This window comes from Schistocerca cancellata, chromosome 4 (assembly GCF_023864275.1).
Source record: "Schistocerca cancellata isolate TAMUIC-IGC-003103 chromosome 4, iqSchCanc2.1, whole genome shotgun sequence".
Classification (NCBI taxonomy): Eukaryota; Metazoa; Arthropoda; class Insecta; order Orthoptera; family Acrididae; genus Schistocerca; species Schistocerca cancellata.
The window spans coordinates 538,690,932-538,708,834 of NC_064629.1; the positions used below are offsets into that span (position 1 = coordinate 538,690,932).

At 37.2% G+C, this 17,903-nt stretch overlaps 1 protein-coding gene across 1 annotated transcript in view; it reads left to right on the top strand.

The window, feature by feature from the left end:
- LOC126183377 (protein unc-79 homolog) overlaps positions 1 to 17,903 on the top strand; it is an 852,060-nt gene that overhangs the window by 37,813 nt on the left and 796,344 nt on the right. Inside the window, 3 exon segments of the mRNA XM_049925310.1 lie at positions 12,941 to 13,126; positions 16,844 to 17,076; positions 17,190 to 17,404. Coding sequence (XP_049781267.1) covers positions 12,941 to 13,126; positions 16,844 to 17,076; positions 17,190 to 17,404 — 634 coding nt within the window.

Below are 17,903 nucleotides of genomic sequence, written 5' to 3' on the forward strand. Positions count from 1 at the left end.
TGGGGCCGTACTTGATCACCAGAAAAACCTACAGTGTGTCTTAAAACAATTTCCAGCCTGAAACTCATGGCAGCTGTCTTCTGGGACAGAAGAGAAATTTTGTTAGTAGAGTTATTGGAGATAAATGCCACAATTAAGGCTGAAAGTTACTGTGACACACTAACAAACTTGAGAAGGGCCAGTCAAACAAAACATTGCGTGTTCAGCATGATTTTCCTTCACGACAGCCTCACCCGCATACAGTATGACTTACTGCAACCAAACTGCAAGAGTTCAAATTAGATGGATCACCCTCCCTACAGCACTGATTTGGTGCCTAGTGATTATTATCTCTTCATGCATGTGAGGAAATGATGTGGCTCAAAGCATCTGAACATCATTGTTATAGGTTGGTTTCAATTGCAGTGGCAGAATTCTACAATTGTGTAATTCCAAAGCACATCAAATTCTGTTAAGTATATCTCAGTATCACTGGAAACTATGTGGGAAAATAAATTAGTGTGTGTACTTTCACAGTATCATAAAATAAATCCTGTAATTTCATTTTTTTTTAAACTAAACAGAAATTCCTTTATAAATAACCCTCAAACTTTATTGCTACAATAGCAACTGACATTTCTGTTCTCCAGCGCATACAGTTAAAACATTTCATGATGTGATACTGATGGTCATAGCTAGCTTCAGAACAAGCAGCATTTTCAGGGAACCACAATAGAATACAGTAAATCATTAGAAAAATGGCATTCACCAAATGGGAATTGGCAACTGACTGGTGGCCTAATATGATGAAATGCAGGCATACACATTAATTGCTGCTAAGTGTGACAAAGAAAAAAGATTGGCCATCCCACACTAACAAAAGCCATAGTGTACTTTTTGATCAGACATGTATCTGATCCATATTTTATGTTTAGGATGTTTGGGCAAAACAAAAACCTATGTCAATGTGGGGCTGGTAAAAACTGCTGAACATATGAAACTTCCTGGCGCATTAAAACTGTGTGCCAGACCGAGACTCGAACTCGGGATCTTTGCCTTTCGCAGGCAAGTGCTCTACCCAAGGTTGAGTCTCAGTCCGGCACACAGTTTTAATGTGCCATGAAGTTTCACATCAGCGCACACTCTGCTGCAGAGTGAAAATCTCATTCTGCTGAACATATGGTTTTAAAATGCAGCAACTCAAAAGTAGCCAAAAATCTGCAGAATATTTTGATTTAAAAAAGTATGAGACAATTAAATAGGCAAAAAGACAAGGTCATGTTAAAATCCTTGGATAACATGCAATATATTGAATTTAACTTATGATAGAATAAAATATAAAAGTGAAGCAGGCAAAAGGAATACAGACATTTAGAAAAATGAGATTAACAGAAAGTGAAAAGTAGGAATGACTAAAGGAGAATTGAAAAGCTGTAGAAGAATGTATGACTGTGTGAAAGATAGATGCTGTCTATATGGGAATAAAAGAGTCTTTTGGAGAAAAGTAAGGTACATGTATGAATATTAAATAGCTCAGATGGCAAGCCAGTACTAAGTAAAGAAAGGATACTGAACAGTGGAAGGAATATGTCAGAGAGCAACACCAAGGAAATGAAATTGAAATCAGTATTATGGAAAGGAACGAAGAAGTAGATGAAGATGAGATAGGAGATTTGATTGTGCAAGAAGAATTTAACGGAGCACTGAGGGACCTAAGCTGAACAAGGCATGTGGAAAAAGACAACATTTTCTCATAATTATTGAGATGTTTGAGGGAACATACCATAACAGAGTTATTCCACCTAATATGCAAGATATATGAGACAGGTGAAATAACCTGAGACTTCAAGAAAAATGTAACAATTGCAGTTCCAGTGAAGGCAGATGCTAATAGAAGTGAATATTTCTGAACCAACAGTTCAACTATTGCAGGATATTACATGAGAATGGAATGGCAGATAGAAGCTGAACTTGGAAAAGATCAGTTTTGTTTCCAGAGAAATGTAAAAAAACACAAGGCAATACAGACAACTTCTTTCAGGAGAAAAAAATGCAAATCTTCTATTAGCATTTGTAGATCTAGGGAAAGCTTTTGATGATATTCACTGGGATACACTCTTTGAAATGCTGAAAGTAGTAAAAAAAAACTGCAGGGAGTGAAAGTTCTTCTGCAACTTGTACAGAAACCAGACTGCAGGTGTAAGATGTGAAGGACTTCAAGGGGAAGCAGTAACTTAGAGGAGAGTGTAGCACAGTTGTAGCCTATCCCCAATGTTATTCAGTCTGTAAATTGAACAAGCAGTAAAGGTTGTAGATGGTTCCCAGGAAACAGCAAAAGATAGTGAAGATGTAAAACAAGGAATGATGAAGATGAGAGTAATTTGCAGAAGTAACTTCATTTGTTGATAAGTTAAAACTTTAGCTATAAGTTAGGTCTAGTATTAATTTAATGTCTGAATACTAGATGTATGTTTGCTGTAAATCTTGAGCAAATTTTGTAGTTGCTACAAAGTTGACAACCTTGTGTAATTATAAATCACCATATAAATCTAGAGGATGAGTCCTCGGAGTTCTCTGCAATAAATAAATAAATTTCTTTCAGATTTTCCATCACTAATGACCACATCATTTATCAGATGTTATACATTTTCTTCATGTCTGCCTCCATCTCTTCCTGGTGAACCAGGAGACTTTTAACACTAACAAACATAGGGGAAAAAATGCTTCATCTACAACTACATGGCTAATCTGCGAATTACACTTAAGTGTCTGGCAGAAGGTTCGTCAAACTACATTAACACTAATTATCTATTATTTCACTCTCGAACAGAGTGCAGAAACAAAAAAACAAACAAACACCTACCTTTTTCAGTGCAAGCTCTGATTTCCCTTATTTTTTATGATTGTCAGTGTCAAAAAATATTTTCCAATTTGGAGGACATAGCTGGTGATTTAAATGTAATGAGAAGATTCTGCTACAACACCTTTATTTTAATGATTTCCATTCCAAACCTTGAATTCTATCCGTGATGCTCTCTCCCCTATTTCTCAATAATGCAAAACGTACTGCCTTTCTTTGAACTTTCTCAATGTACTCCACTAATCCTATCTGGTAAGGATCCCACACCATGCAGCAGTACTCCAAAAGAGGACAGACAAGAGTAGTGTAAGGCAGTCTCTTTAACTGATCTGTTGCATCTGGTAAGTGTGCTGCCAATAAAATGAAGTATTTAGTTTGCCTTCCCCACAACATTTTCTATGTTTTCTTTCCAGTTTAAGTTATTTGCAGTTGTAATTCCAAGGTATTTAGTTGAATTTACAACCTTTAGATTTGATTGATTTATCATGTAACTGAAGTTTAACAGATGCTGTTTAGCACTCATGTGGATGGCCTCACTCTTTTCATTATTTAGGGTCAACTGCCAAATTTGCACCATATGTGTATCTTATCTAAATCATTTTGCAATTGGTTTTGATCTTCTGATGACTTTACTAGATGATAAATGCTTGCATCATCTGCAAACAATCTAAGACGGCTACTCAGATTGTCTCTTAAATCATATAAGGAACAGCAGAGGGCCTATAACACTACCTTGTGGAACGTCGGAATTCACTTCTGTTTTTATATATATATATAAGCATAACTGAGATGATATTCCATAAGCATGCAATTTGATTACTATACGCTTGTGATGTATGGTGTCAAAAGCCTTCTGGAAATCTAAAAATATGGAATCAGTGTTAAATCCTTTGTCATTAGGATTCAACTCTTTGTATGAGAAAGGAACTAGTTGTGTTTCACAAGAACGATGTTTTCTAAATCTGTGTTGACTGTGTGTGAACAGAATGTTGTCTTTGAGATAATTCATAATGTTTGAACATGCTATATGTTCCAAAATCCTGCTGCATGTCAGTGTTAATGATATGGGCTGTAATGTAGTGGATTACTCCTGTTGCCTTTCTTGAATATTGATGTGCAACTGTCCAGTCTTTGGGTATGGATCTTTTGAGTGACCAGTTGTATATCGTTTTTAAATGTGGAGCTATTTCATCAGCATACTCTGAAAGTAAGGTAATTGGTAGACAGTCTCGACCAGAAGACTTGCTTTCATTAAGTGATTCAAGTGGCTTCACTACTCTGAGGTTATCTACTTCTAAGTTACTCATGTTGGCAGCTGTTCTTGATTCGAATTCTGAAATATTTATTTTGTCTTCTTTGGTGGAGGAATTTTGGAAGGCTGTGTCTAGTAACGCTGTTTTTGCAGCAGTGTCATCAATAGTATTTCCATTGTTTTTGTGCAGAGAAGGTGTTGACTGTGTCCTGCCACTAGCATACTTTACATATGACCAAAATCTCTTTGGATTTTCTGCCAAGTTTCAAGACAAAGTTTCATTGTGGAAACTATTATAAGCGTCTTGCCTTGAAGTCTGTGAATATTTTGAGTTTCTGTAAAAGATAGCCAATCTAGGGGATTTTACATTCATTTGAATTTGACATTCTTTTTTATTGTTTCTGCAACAGTGTTCTGACCTGTTTTGTGTACCATGGGAGATCAGCTCTGTCGTTTGTTAATTTATTTGGCATAACTCTCTCAATTTCTGTTGATACTATTTCTTCAAATTCAAGCCACATCTGGTCTACACTTGCATTGTTCAGTTGGAAGGAATGGGGATTGTCTCTCAGGAAGGCATTAAGTGAATTTTTATCTTATTTTTTGAATAGAAATATTTTTCGTGGATTTGGGAGTTATGGTATTCAGTCTCCCTTAGACAACGCTGTGTTCACTAATGCATGTATCCATTTTGAGGCTCATTATTAGCTTAGGATTCCATTATAATGTCAATTCTTTGCAAGTGTGATAGTTTATATTCACTGAACATATAGTTTATGTTGATTGAACATACATTTCCATCTCTTAAAATTCTTCCTCATCGACAATACATGATGCAACATTTTATGTAATTTATTAACTGTCTTAATACTTATTATCTTTTCATAAATCATTAGTCATATGCATACAGTCTTCCTGTCTTTTTATTTCTCATTATATGGAAGTCCCTAGATTTGTTCAAGAAAGTTTTAAAATAAAGCAACTATTTTTCTGTGAAATGTGACCTGACTGTTAATTTACAGCATGCCTCCTGTCACTGTTTCACGGATGAGTTTCACTTCAAAAATGAATTTACAAGAGACAATCAAGTTTGTAAAAGACATTTGCATATTGAAAGAAAGTGCGGTTGTTGACATTTACTGTAATGTGAAAATGTTGACTGTTTACTTGATGGACGATCTGCTTGATGTTTATCGTTCAACATGTGCTGCTATTCTTAACCCTTTGACTGAGATGAGTAAGACATGGGAGCCATGCCTTTGGTGGTGCATTATCATGAGGCTTGGTGTACCCCAGAGTGTGGATACTTTCGAAGCACTTGACATTTGTATTGTCTCTATTTATTTCAGAGTTTGAACAGGCACAGGGATAGTTTGGAGTATTTGTTTACACTGCGTACATTCATTTATGTTGCATTTTTATTGACCAGGCATTTAAACATGTTTTCATCTAGGGTATATCTCTACATCCTGTCAATACTTGCTTAAACTAGATTGACCAGGCAGTTAAACATGTTTTCAGCTAGGGTATATCTCTACATCCTGTCAGTACTTGCTTAAACTAGATTATTTACTGCTACTGTTTTTTTTTCTTTGTTTTTCTTTTTGTTAAGTTTCAAAATAAGGAGATGCAAAGGGAGGTTTTTTTTTTCATTCATTAGAACACTATTTAGTGCCAAGTGCCACCTGTTGGTTTTTCAGTAAAGCATTAAATGTGACAAGTGTCTACTGATAGAATTGATGTTGACATGGCAGTGAAGCCATGTACTGTAAACTGATATGTCATTAGTTAGATTTAAAGCAAGTGGTGAAGCACAGGTTTTTTCCGGAAAGTAATACATTGCATTTCTTTTTTTTTTTTATTATTTCTCAGATAGGTTCAATAACTTAAAATTCTTTGAAGTATGACCATTCTGCATCAATACATTTTTTCCAGAGCAATTTCCATGCATCATAAGTTTTCTGGAACTCCTCAATTGGGATGCTGTTCAGGGAAACCATCAATGTAGCCTGCACATTGTCCACCAACTCGAGATGCTTTCCTTTGAGGTCCCTTATCAGCCGAGGAAACAGAAAAAGTCCTCCAGGGCAAAGTCAGGAGTATAGAGTGTCTGTGGCACTGTTGTCATACTATAGGTCGGGTAGGCCATGACGAGAAAGCCGGTGTGAGCCTGTGCACTGTTGTGCAGTTTCCACAATGTGCAAAATTCCTTTCAGACGTGAGCAACCCTATGATTCAGTCTCTGGAGCACTGCCTTGTAGAATTGAGGATTGATGGCCTGTTCATGGGGGGTACAAACTCGTGGTGCACTATCCCCTTTGCATTAAAAAAAAAAAAAAAAACGAGCACGGACTTGACCCGCGACTTGCTCATGTGAGCCTTTTTCTGGCACTGCGACAATGTCGTGTGCCATTCCACACCCTACCTCTGTGACTCCAGGTTGTACAGAAAGACCCATGACTCATCCCCAGTGATCACATTGTCCAGGAAATTGAGATCGTCTTCACAGAGTTGCATGAGTTCTTCACACACTTCCACTCAGTGTTGCCATTGCATGTCAGTCAAAAGTCTGGGCACAAGTTTTGTGCAAATCTTCTGCAAGGCTAAGTCTTCTGATACAGTCTCATGAACAACTATTTTCAGCAAGTCAGATATTTTGAACATCAAGTGAACAGTCATTCAGTGGTCTGAATTCAGGAACTGGTGCACACGAGACACATAGTTGTCGGCTCACAATGTTGATGGGCCTCCCAAGGGGGTGTCATTGGCAACCTCCTCCAAACATCATGTGCCTCCTGTTTGACTGTGACCTGTAAAGGCAATCACCCCAAAGGCTTGCTTAAGCATTCCAAAAGTTTACAGTGGTGTCTTGTTGAGCTTCATGCAAAAGTTTCTAGCATAGCATTGCTCTAAAGCTATCTCCATAATAAGTTCAACACAACCACTACATAGAGGTTCATGGAAGAAGCCATCCTAACCCTTCAAGAGCACAGAGGCAATTGAGTCACTTACTGCTCAAAAGTTAAAGAGTCCCCCCCACCCTCCGCAACTGGTCCAACTGCTTTGCAGCATATAGTCACATAACAAAAAATTGCATCACATTACTTTCCGGACACATCCTGGATAATGAGAGTTTACTAGAAGTGCCTCTGTCTAACCATCACAAAAGTCAATCACAGCTAAGCAGTTAGCAAAGGCAATTCTCAAAACATCTACAGCAGTTAAGTACACTACAGTAATGTAGAAATGAACCACAACTGGGACTCATCACATTTCAGCTGGTGTGCAATTCACTACAGTCATGGTGTTATCTGCATGTAGATACATTCACTGATATGGACTCATGTTTTATAGTTTCTTTGAAATGAATATATCAAAACTTTTTAAAAAAAGGGGAAAGAATTAACTGTGTCATTACTTACATAATCTATTTTAATGAAGACATTGGCACTACAAAGTTCCAGTGGAATCTCAAGTCTTCAAACCTACATGTTTAATCTCAGAACCTAATGGAAAAATGATAGCATGTGAAGAATGTAATGTATTATGGCAGTGCTTAATTCTTGGAGCATATTCTAAGTTCAAACACAATAAATTTCCTTGAGATTTAAAACCTTCTGTCCACAAATCAGCATGGATTTAGAAAGCATTACTCATGCAAAACTCAGCTTGCCATTTTCTCACACAATCTTCTTCAAACCATGGATGAAGGGAAGCAAATTGCATATTTGTTTTTTTGAAAACTGTTTCGCACAGTGCCCACTGCAGGCTGTTAATCAAGGTCTGAGCAGGTGGAATAGGTTCCCAAATATATGAGTGACTTGAAGACTTCTGAAGTAATAGAATCCAGTACATTATTCTGTATGGGGAATGTTTATCAGATACAAGGGTATCATCAGGAGTGGTTCAAGGAAGTGTGATAGGACCACTCTTGTTTCCTATACACGTAAACAATCTGACATATAAGGCAAGCAGCATTCTGTGACTGCTGATGACACTGTAGTGTATGGCAAAGTGTCATTGTTGTGGGACTGCAGGAAGACACAAGATGACTCAGACAGAATTTTTATGTGGTGTAATCAATGCCAGCTTGCCCTAAATGTAGAAAAATTTAAGCTAATTCAGATAAGTAGGAGAAATTATTCTGTAATGTTTGAATATGAGACTAGTGGTGTTGTGCTTGACACAGCTCGATTAAATATCTAGACATAATATTGCAAAGCAATATGAAATGGAATGTGCATGTAACGCCGTGAGTAGATAAGGCAAATGGCTTTCTATGGTTTATTGGAAGAGTCCTGGGAATGGCTTTGTATGGTTTATTGGAAGAATCCTGGGAAAGTGTAGCTAATATATAAAGGATACTGCATATGCACTGAGGTGACAAAAGTCATGGGACATCAATATACACCTGTTCAGATGGTGGTAGTATCGTATACACAAAGTATAAAAGGGCAGTGCATTGGTAGAGCTGTCATTTGTACTAAGGTGATTCATGTGAAAAGGTTTCCAATGTGATTATGGCTGCACGACAGAAATTAACGGACTTTGAATGCAGAATGATAGTTGGAGCTGGATGCATGGGACATTCCATTTCAAAAATCAGTAGAAAATACAGTATTCCAAGATCCACAATGTCAAGAGTGTGCCGAGAATACCAACTTTCAAGTATTATCTTTCACCCTGGACAATGCAGTAGCTGGCAATGTGCGACGTACAACCAATGTTGCTGTTAGGACAGTGCCAGCGAAATTTAGCGTTAATTGGCTATGGCAGCAAACGATGGATATGAGTGCCTTTGTTAACAAGACGACGACATTTGCAACACTTCTTTCGGGATCATGACCATATCGATTGTACCTTAGGCGACTGGAAAACCATGGTCTGGTCAGATCAGTACCGATTTCAGTTGGTAAGAGCTGATGGTAGGGTTCAAGTGTGGTGCAGACCCCACGAAGTCATGGACCCAAGTTGTCAAAAAGGCGTACTATCTGGTGGTGGCTCCACTATGGTGTGGGCTGTGTTTACATGGAATGGACTAGATTCTCTGATCCAACTGAACTGATCATTGGCTGGAAATGGTAATGTTTGGCTACTTGGAGACCATTTGCAGCCATTCAACAGTTTCTTGTTCCCATGACAATGTGACATGTCTGTAGCCCACAATTGTTCACAGCAGAGTTAAGATCATTCTGGTCAGTTCAAGCAAATGATTTGGCCATCCAGGTCACCAGACACGAATCCCGTCAAAAATTTATGGAACATTATTAAGAGGTTGGTTAGTGCACAAAGTCCTGCACCAGCAAAAATTTAGCAGTTACGGATAGCTATAGAGGCAGCACAGTTCAGTATTTCCATAGGGGAGTTCCAACGACTTGTCAAGTCGTTGCCATGTCGAGTTGCTGCACAACACCAGGCAAAAGGAGGTCCAGCACAATATTAGGAGGTATCCTGTGACTTTTGTCACTCAGTGTACAGGCTGTCCCAGAAGGAATGGTCAATGTCAAGGGTATGACAGGGATGATCATTCAGAATGAAAAACTTCATACGGACATAAGCCCTATTTCAAATGGTTTCAGAGCTATAATGCATTTAATGTACTTTGTTATGTATTTTCTGTATTATTCGGTTCAGTGTCAGGTTTACACATGTAGATATGTACAACCATTAGTAAACATTACAACGTGTATGTTACAAAGTATCAGTTGAAAAATACATGTTTTTAACACATTAACCTCTAAGCATTATCATACATGTCACATTGCAGTAGTTGTACAGTTCATAATAAAAGTTCAAATACCTGCCGTCAACTTCAGTGGATCTGTGCACTCGTAGGAGACCACATTGTGTTTCTTGTTGGAGTGCCTCTGCACAGTCCCTAATGAAAGCAGTAGGGTTCATTACAGGACCTCGCATGTTTAGGTGTCATTTGTACATGTCAGACTTCATCCTGCCACATAGAGAGAAGTCTAATGGCATAAGGTCTGGCAATCTTGGCAGCCAATTAATTGTTGGGTGGATAAGGCACATACATGCACACCACTAACCCAAAAGCAAATCTACATTAATGTGTTCTGCCTTGGAAACCATTTGGAATAGGGCATATGCCCATGTGAAGTTTTTGATTCAAATGTGCATCCCTATCATATCCCTGAATACTGACCATTCCTCCAGGGACTCACTGTGGAATACTAATATGACCCATTCTTGAGTACTGCTTGAGTGTTTGGGATCTCCTCAAGGTCAGTTTAAAAGCAGACGTTGAAGCAGTTCACAGGTGTGCTGTTAGATTTGTTATCGGTAGGTTCAACCAACATGACAGTATTCAGGGATGCTTTGTGAACTAAAATGGGATGCCTGGAGGGAAGACAGTGTTCTTTTCTTGAAATACTGTTAAGGAAATATGGAGAAGCAGCATTTGAGGCTGACTAGAAAATGATTCTCTGGCTGCCAAAATATATTTCGTGTAAGGAATATTTCTACTTTGTTTCCCTGGTATTTTCTTTGTGATTAATAAGCCTTTGGTCTACAGATGTGGCATAAATGTATGTGTTACAGTATCTGGGACATGTTGTGTAATTCGTACATCATAAGAGCATGTGACTCAGATCACAGCATATTATCTCAAGTCTTCTCCAATTTCTGTGTTGCTTTGCATATGTGTAATACAGGCAGGCTTGAGAAAGATTTTCTAAGTGGACTTAAATGGTTGTAGTCTCTTCTCCCTTGGTAAAACCATGAGTTCATAGTCTCAAACTGAAAAAAAATAGTTTTGATATTCTAACCACATTTAACAATAATGAATGCGACACCATAGGTTTTCAGATTCACTAATATGCACATTTATTTTCCCCTCAACACAGTATCAAGCAATGACCAGTCTCTAACAATAAATCTTGAAAAATCTGCCCCATTAGCTTTTATCCAAAACAATGTCATTAACCAGCCAAGTACAATACCCTTATATCTTGACATTAGAAACAAAACTCACTTTCATTGGTAGCTTGTATAACTAGTTCCGTACTGTTGCCGTTACTAAGTTTGTGTTCACAGAACACTGCTGTACAGTTCACATAGCTCTCTCTAACATAGTTTGATTAATTGTCTGCTAAATGACATTCAATAATTAATGACAGAGACCATATTGAGTCATTCAAAACAGAACAATAGTAGCATGGCACATTAGTAGAATGGATTTTCTGCCTCTGCAGCATAGTGTGCATTGTATGAAACTTCCTGGCATATTAAAACTGGGTACTAGACCAAGACTCAAACTCAGGATCTTTGGCTTTTGCGGGCAAGTACTCTACCTACTGAGCTATCCAAGCATGACTCGCAACCCCTCCTAACAGCTTTACCTCTACCACCACCTCATCTCCTAACTTCCAAACTTCACAGAAGTTCTCCTGAATTCATTCTGGAAACATCCTTCCACGCTATGGATAAGCCACGTCTCCACAATATCCTTTCTTCCAGAATCCAGGAGTGCTAGTCCTGAAAGTTTTGCAGAAGAGTTCATGTGAAGTTTGAAAGGCATTGATGGAAATAAAGCTGTAAAGACAGCTCATGAGTTGTGCTTGGATGGCCCAGTCAGTTGAGCACTTGCCTGCCAAAAGCAAAGGTTGCCAGTTTGAGTCTTGGTCCAGAACACAGTTTTAGTCTGCCAGGAAGTTTCACAACACATTAGTAGTTTGTGCACATACATGTCACAAAGAAAACATGCTAATTATTGAACAATTTTCCAAGGCAATACTTTTTATGTACATAGATGTTACTTGTATGAATATGACCTGCAGACGACTACATAATATATACCGAATGGATGCAAACTTTCATAGAGACTGAGTATTTTTCAGTGGAGGGTAGTATTTATAGACTGATGTACAGATATTTTGTGATCTCAATTAGTTTATAAAACTGCAGAGGAAAAATTTACTAATGTAGATGATGTATAGATTCCAATAATTATTTGCCTTAACTAAAGGATAGCTGATGAGAAAAGTATAAAAGTTCACAGTACTATTTGATTATCACACTAGAGGCCTCCACGATGGACATCCTATTTACACATACCATTTTCATGTTCAAAATTTTTCTGATTTACGCAAATTCTTGATTGGAGGTTTAACTGCATGATGAAGAGTATTATCTGGTTCAGATAAACTGGGGCAGCAGAGGTATACTGTTGTGTCCTGGAATCTAACAGCCATAATGGCTCACTTGGCAGATTTCAATTGTGAATATTATTTAAGTTAATTATTTTTCAGAAAAATGAAACAAATTACCATAAAGAATGAAATCAGAACATTCTAACGAGTGTTGTCAAATCTCTCTGAACTGTTGATAGCTTGTATTAATTTTCATAAAGCATACTGTTGTAATGAGTTTGTTTACTAATTTTCTTAATTAAAAAGGTTTCAAACAAAGCTAAATGCACCTCTAGTATCAGCAGTTGGTAAATTCTGATGTGAGTAATGAGATTACATAAAATACTTTGTAAATAAGAACTTGATCATTTCGTGTATATGTGGTATATGCCATACTTGTACAAGTATAATCAGCTGAATGACAAAGGGAGGGGAAAAAATATTAAAGAAGGAGCCGAATGATAGCAAATGGGGTAATTCCACCTTGCCATGTGTCAATATTTCCTGATTTTTAAGTATAGCTATAAATGTTCCTATATGGTGAATGGTTTTTCTCAGTGTTTTAAGACTATTTCTTAATTGTGTTTCATAATGAGTAGTTAATCATCACATAAATATACTCGTTTTCAGTTTTGTAAAGAAAAAAGAACTAATATTGTTTCTGTAATTAAGTTATGCATAATAAAGTTCACAAATTTGCAGCTCATCATTGCCAGTTGTTGGAATGTTTGATGGCAACAAAGAAGAATGTAGTGAAAGATCTGCTTTGTGTAATAGCATATGGAACTTCAAGTGCTAGGTCATCAGCAGCAAAACTATTATTTTATTATTGGCCAACGTTCAACCCTGTCTTGTTTGATCGAAGAGTTGTTTTGCAGAAAGTTGCAAGTAAGTAATATGGATTTTTACTATCAGATTTAAAACCTGAACTCAAAGAATCTTATTCAAGGCACCTAAGACATGGCATCATTAATGTGTACAAAAATACTTATTGCATGTGCACTTGTGATTTCTCTTTCAGTCTGCATGATATTTTAGCAAATAACTGTTCCATCCATCACAGTTAGACCAGTGCTGTTGAATTGTATCATCTAAGATGCCATTGTTTCTCTTGCTACTTTCCTTTCATTTTCACCACCACCACTGCCCTCTTCACCACAGCTGTGACTGCATTTACTATTTGTTTGGCAATTGTTGGCACCAGGTTGTGAAGATTTTGGGCTAGATCTTGGACATGAACTCATTTAAGTTTCTTCAGCACTAGTCAGGACACTTTTGAGTGTTTCTCAGGCCCTGAATCATGTGTAATATGGCTGAAAACAACTATAATATTGTCTGCTGTGTATACTTATACAGCTACCATGTTGTGGTCCAAGAAATCTGTTGCTGAATTAAGGATCTCCTAGTTGTCATTTCTGCAAAATAGCCATTGTCATTATTGTGTAACACAATGGTGGATATTGTGGGCTGTAAGAAATGAGTGGCGTTTTTAGTCTTCAGATTGGTCTTTGATGTGCAAACCATCTACCTATCTGTGCATTACATACACATACAACATGGTATGTGTCTATTTTCTTAGGGTGTATGTCTTCTTCAAGTACTTGATCATCTGGACGACCCTTTGTCACAAATGCTTCCACTATATTGGGAACTGCTGCCTGGTGCAGACATTCTCATTGGGTTTTTGTATAGATTTCCCAAAATCATTTTAAGCAACTGCTAAGATGTTTCATTATAGCAAATGCTAATATAATTCATAATAATCCACCATGGTGATGTGTTTGATTTTTATTCATATAGTAAGAGGACATTTCCATGCCATGTTATTATGACACACTCATTTACTGCTAGCTTCATGAAACCACCAAATAATTTTTATGAGACTGTATAATCTTGGCATTTCAGCAGTGCTTTGGGTTTTTATTTTCATATAATTTGCAAGAGCTTCCTTACAATGGTAAGTTTTTGCTCTTGCTGCATGTAGCTCATTAGATCAGCAAGTTGGAAGCAAAGATGTTACTGAGGGTACCGGAAAGAATTCAGATTAAAAACTCTTGCTGTTCGCTGATTATGTCACATATTTGTCACCAGACATTTATGTGGCATTCAGAAATATTAATACAAAGCACAATGAGTTAAATAGGAGCAATGCCAGAAGACAGTCTAGTGCTATTGTGAAGCACGTCTACAGCAAGGTTACTGCTGTTCTAGAGACTGTCCTTGCAACTGTCCATTAAGTGCAAGATGCATCTATGGAGTTTCAGTTAGCAGAGCAGTGATTATTCTATAGATGATATCAAAAAAAGGCTGTGGCTGGTCTGTGCTGTGTACTTTATGGGACATAGGTTGCAAAGGGTGTTTGTTGCCCACTTGATATGTCGTGGGCAGTGTTATTGACAGCAATGTGCAAGTGCAACAGTGCCCTCCAAGCTTCTTTCATGCACGTTTTCTGTATGACTAATGCTCTTGGAGACAAGGCTCACCTTTTCCCTGAAATGGTCATGTATGGCCTGTAGTGTTCATGTCTGAGTTTCTGGTGGAGGTCAGAGGCATTCTGGAGCCAATGGACTGCCTAGCTACTCTGATGTTCATTCTGAGAGACAGTTTCAGGCCCATAGGCTGCTACCAAAGGCTTGTGGTTTGTAAATAAGTGATACTATACACTGTAAAGAAAAATGTGAAACTTCTTCATAGTACATATGTAACTGACAGTGCCTCTGGGTCTATTTGGGAGGAGGTAGTTGGAGTCTAATTGAGTGTTTTTACTGGATACATGAACAATCATTAACTACTTCCAAGTTTCTTATGCACCAGAATGACACTTGTTCCACATTGGTATGCATCTACTGTGAAAATCATTAGTTTGCATGGTATAAATATTAGTAGACATGGACCAGACTGGAGCTTACTCTTAAACATAAAGTGTGTTTTGTTGCAGTCCATAGACTGTACAGTACACCTCAAAGGTAATTGAGTGGGCAAATGATTTCAGCCATGTTCAGAATGAACTTCTTCATAGTAGTTAATTTTTCCTAGGAGCTCTTGTAAATCTGTGGTACTCTTTTGGTTCTGGTAATATGTCTACAGCTTCTAAATAGAACAGTATGAGTGATATGCTCATTGAATTAAGAATATGACGTAGATGTTCTAGTTGTTCTTTAAAGAATGTACATTTTTGGCCTGCCTCATGCAGCGTGGAGAAGCTGATTTGCAAATTATTCAAGTGATCATGCTGGTCCTTGCCCATAATAATAATGTTAGGAAGGTAGTTTGCACACTCCAGTTTTTTTACTCCAAAAATCTTTGAAAATGATGGCCGCAGTTGCTATTCTGAAATACAGTATTTTATATCTATATAGGCCAAAGTATGTATTAATAACTGTGAGGTCACAAGAAAGCATCAGGCTAAGAGAAATTGCGAGTAAATTTTGATTTTTAAAAATGTCCACCAGTTACTAACTCGCAGAGCAGATTGTACAGATATGTAATGGGGTATGAATCTACCACTGATGGTGCATTAAGTGGGCAGATACAGCTTAAGATCTTCAAAAACTCAATTTTTCAAAAGTATTATTTTTTATTATGCTCCGCATTAATACAATGACTTCATATTATGGGACTGCAATCATAGAAAAATCTTATACTAACATGAGAACAGCTATGGTGTCATGAATTCTGATTCTGACTCAGTGCATCATTTTTGTCCCAAGGGAAATGATAATGATGTCCATATCATGTGTAATGTCTGGACAAAATGTTGATAGCTATGGGCACAAAAAATACTTGACCAGTTGCAGTGATGGGATCTATCAAGTGTGTGCTTAAAAATTTAGTGACCACAGAGCTCTTAAAAGATGGTTTGGAGCTAATACACAAAATGTGAATGAGTCACTGAACAGCAAAATTTGGAAAGTTTGTCCCAAGTTTGTTTAATGAACAAAGTAAGAGCATATGGACTATCAGACCAATTGTGTGATTGGATTGAAGATTTCCTAGATAACAGAACACAGCATGTCATTCTCAATGGAGAGAAGTCTTCTGAAGTAAAAGTGATTTCAGGTGTGCCACAGGGGAGTGTCGTAGGACCGTCTGCTGTGACAGAGAAAATTCTGATCTGTTTTATTTTGTCTTAGAATCCACTTAAATTCTTACCTTTGTTTATTTCAAATGACTGTGTATTTCCAACAAACAGGGCAAAAAAGCTATGGTGTGATAGATAAAACATGTATATTCATGAAAGCAGAATCAATCAGTAAATATTATTGTGAGAAAAAAATCTTTTGATCTTTTCCTTGAAGTATGTGAATGCTATTATTACTGCTCATATGGACAAGTGACCAGCAAACTGCAGCAGTTAAATATAGAGACTACATTTCCCAAAGTATTGGCGGGCATAATATTCTTGGCAGATATATATTTCTCTCTGGAGCCACTCCCTGAAGAAATGATGTTGCATCAATAAGTGACTTGGAAATTTACAGTTTCTTTGGAGGATTAAATTTACTCTGAGATTGGTTTAAACATCTGTTTTGTGTGTGATTTTAAAATTTGAGGTCTTACAGCAGTTATCGTTGTCTAAAACTAATCTTTCTTTTTCATATTTAGATGACTTCGTTCCATTTGTTTGCCAGCGAGATATGTGTCCCAGTGCAGGGAACGCTGAAGCAGCGAAAGTTTGTTTTGATCATTGCATTTCAATCACGTTTGCCAGTGATAGTCCTCCACCTTTGTATCTTTGCATAGAATGTGCAAATGAAATACACAGGGAACATCCAAATCAAATGTTCTTTGACATATTACATCCAATGCAACAAGTATCAATGACTTGTGAAAACAAGGTAATTTCTACAAGTGATCTTAAGAACTCTGTACTGTTTTGAAACTCTTAAAATTAATGTTTCTTCCTACAGCTCTCTTTATTCTAGTGCATTAATCAAGCTCTGTATTTTAGAATTGCAGGGGTACTGACAAGTATGCTATCTCAATTTGCTTTTCAACTGAATGTGCAAGCTACAATGGAAACCACCCTATAAGATATTGTCAACAGTGCCACAGCATCAGACATAATAATCGCCGAGGAATGGATCATATTGTGCATAAGAGTTTGCCATACATTTGGGATATGGATACCAAAATGAAATCCTATTTGGTGGAAGCAATAGTCAGGTTAGTAACATTATTTTAGTCCTCCCAGAAATTCATTTTAAAACATAAACAATATTTGTGCCATATATTTGTTTACATCTAGTTTGGTTTAATTGTTTGTATGTTCCATGGATCATACATAATTTTGAGCTTTGCTATGATGAGGAATGAGTCAGTTTTATAATAATAGTACACTTTTCCAATGAAAAATAAATATGACAGCATTCTGACCATTTACAAAAGTGTCTGAAGCTACCTTTTTTAAAATTTTTTTTTCTGCAGTGTGTGATTTATACATAACTGTGCTCAATCTCTCTCTCTCTCTCTCTCTCTCTCACACACACACACACACACACACACACACACACACACACACACACACACACACACACACAGTATTGTTGATTGCATAAGCATAACGGTTTCAGGTCCCTTTTTTTCCACTAAAAACAACAGATCCACTGTCATGGTATGAATAATTCTCACTAGATCCTTTAGATATAGTTGACATGCTTGCACT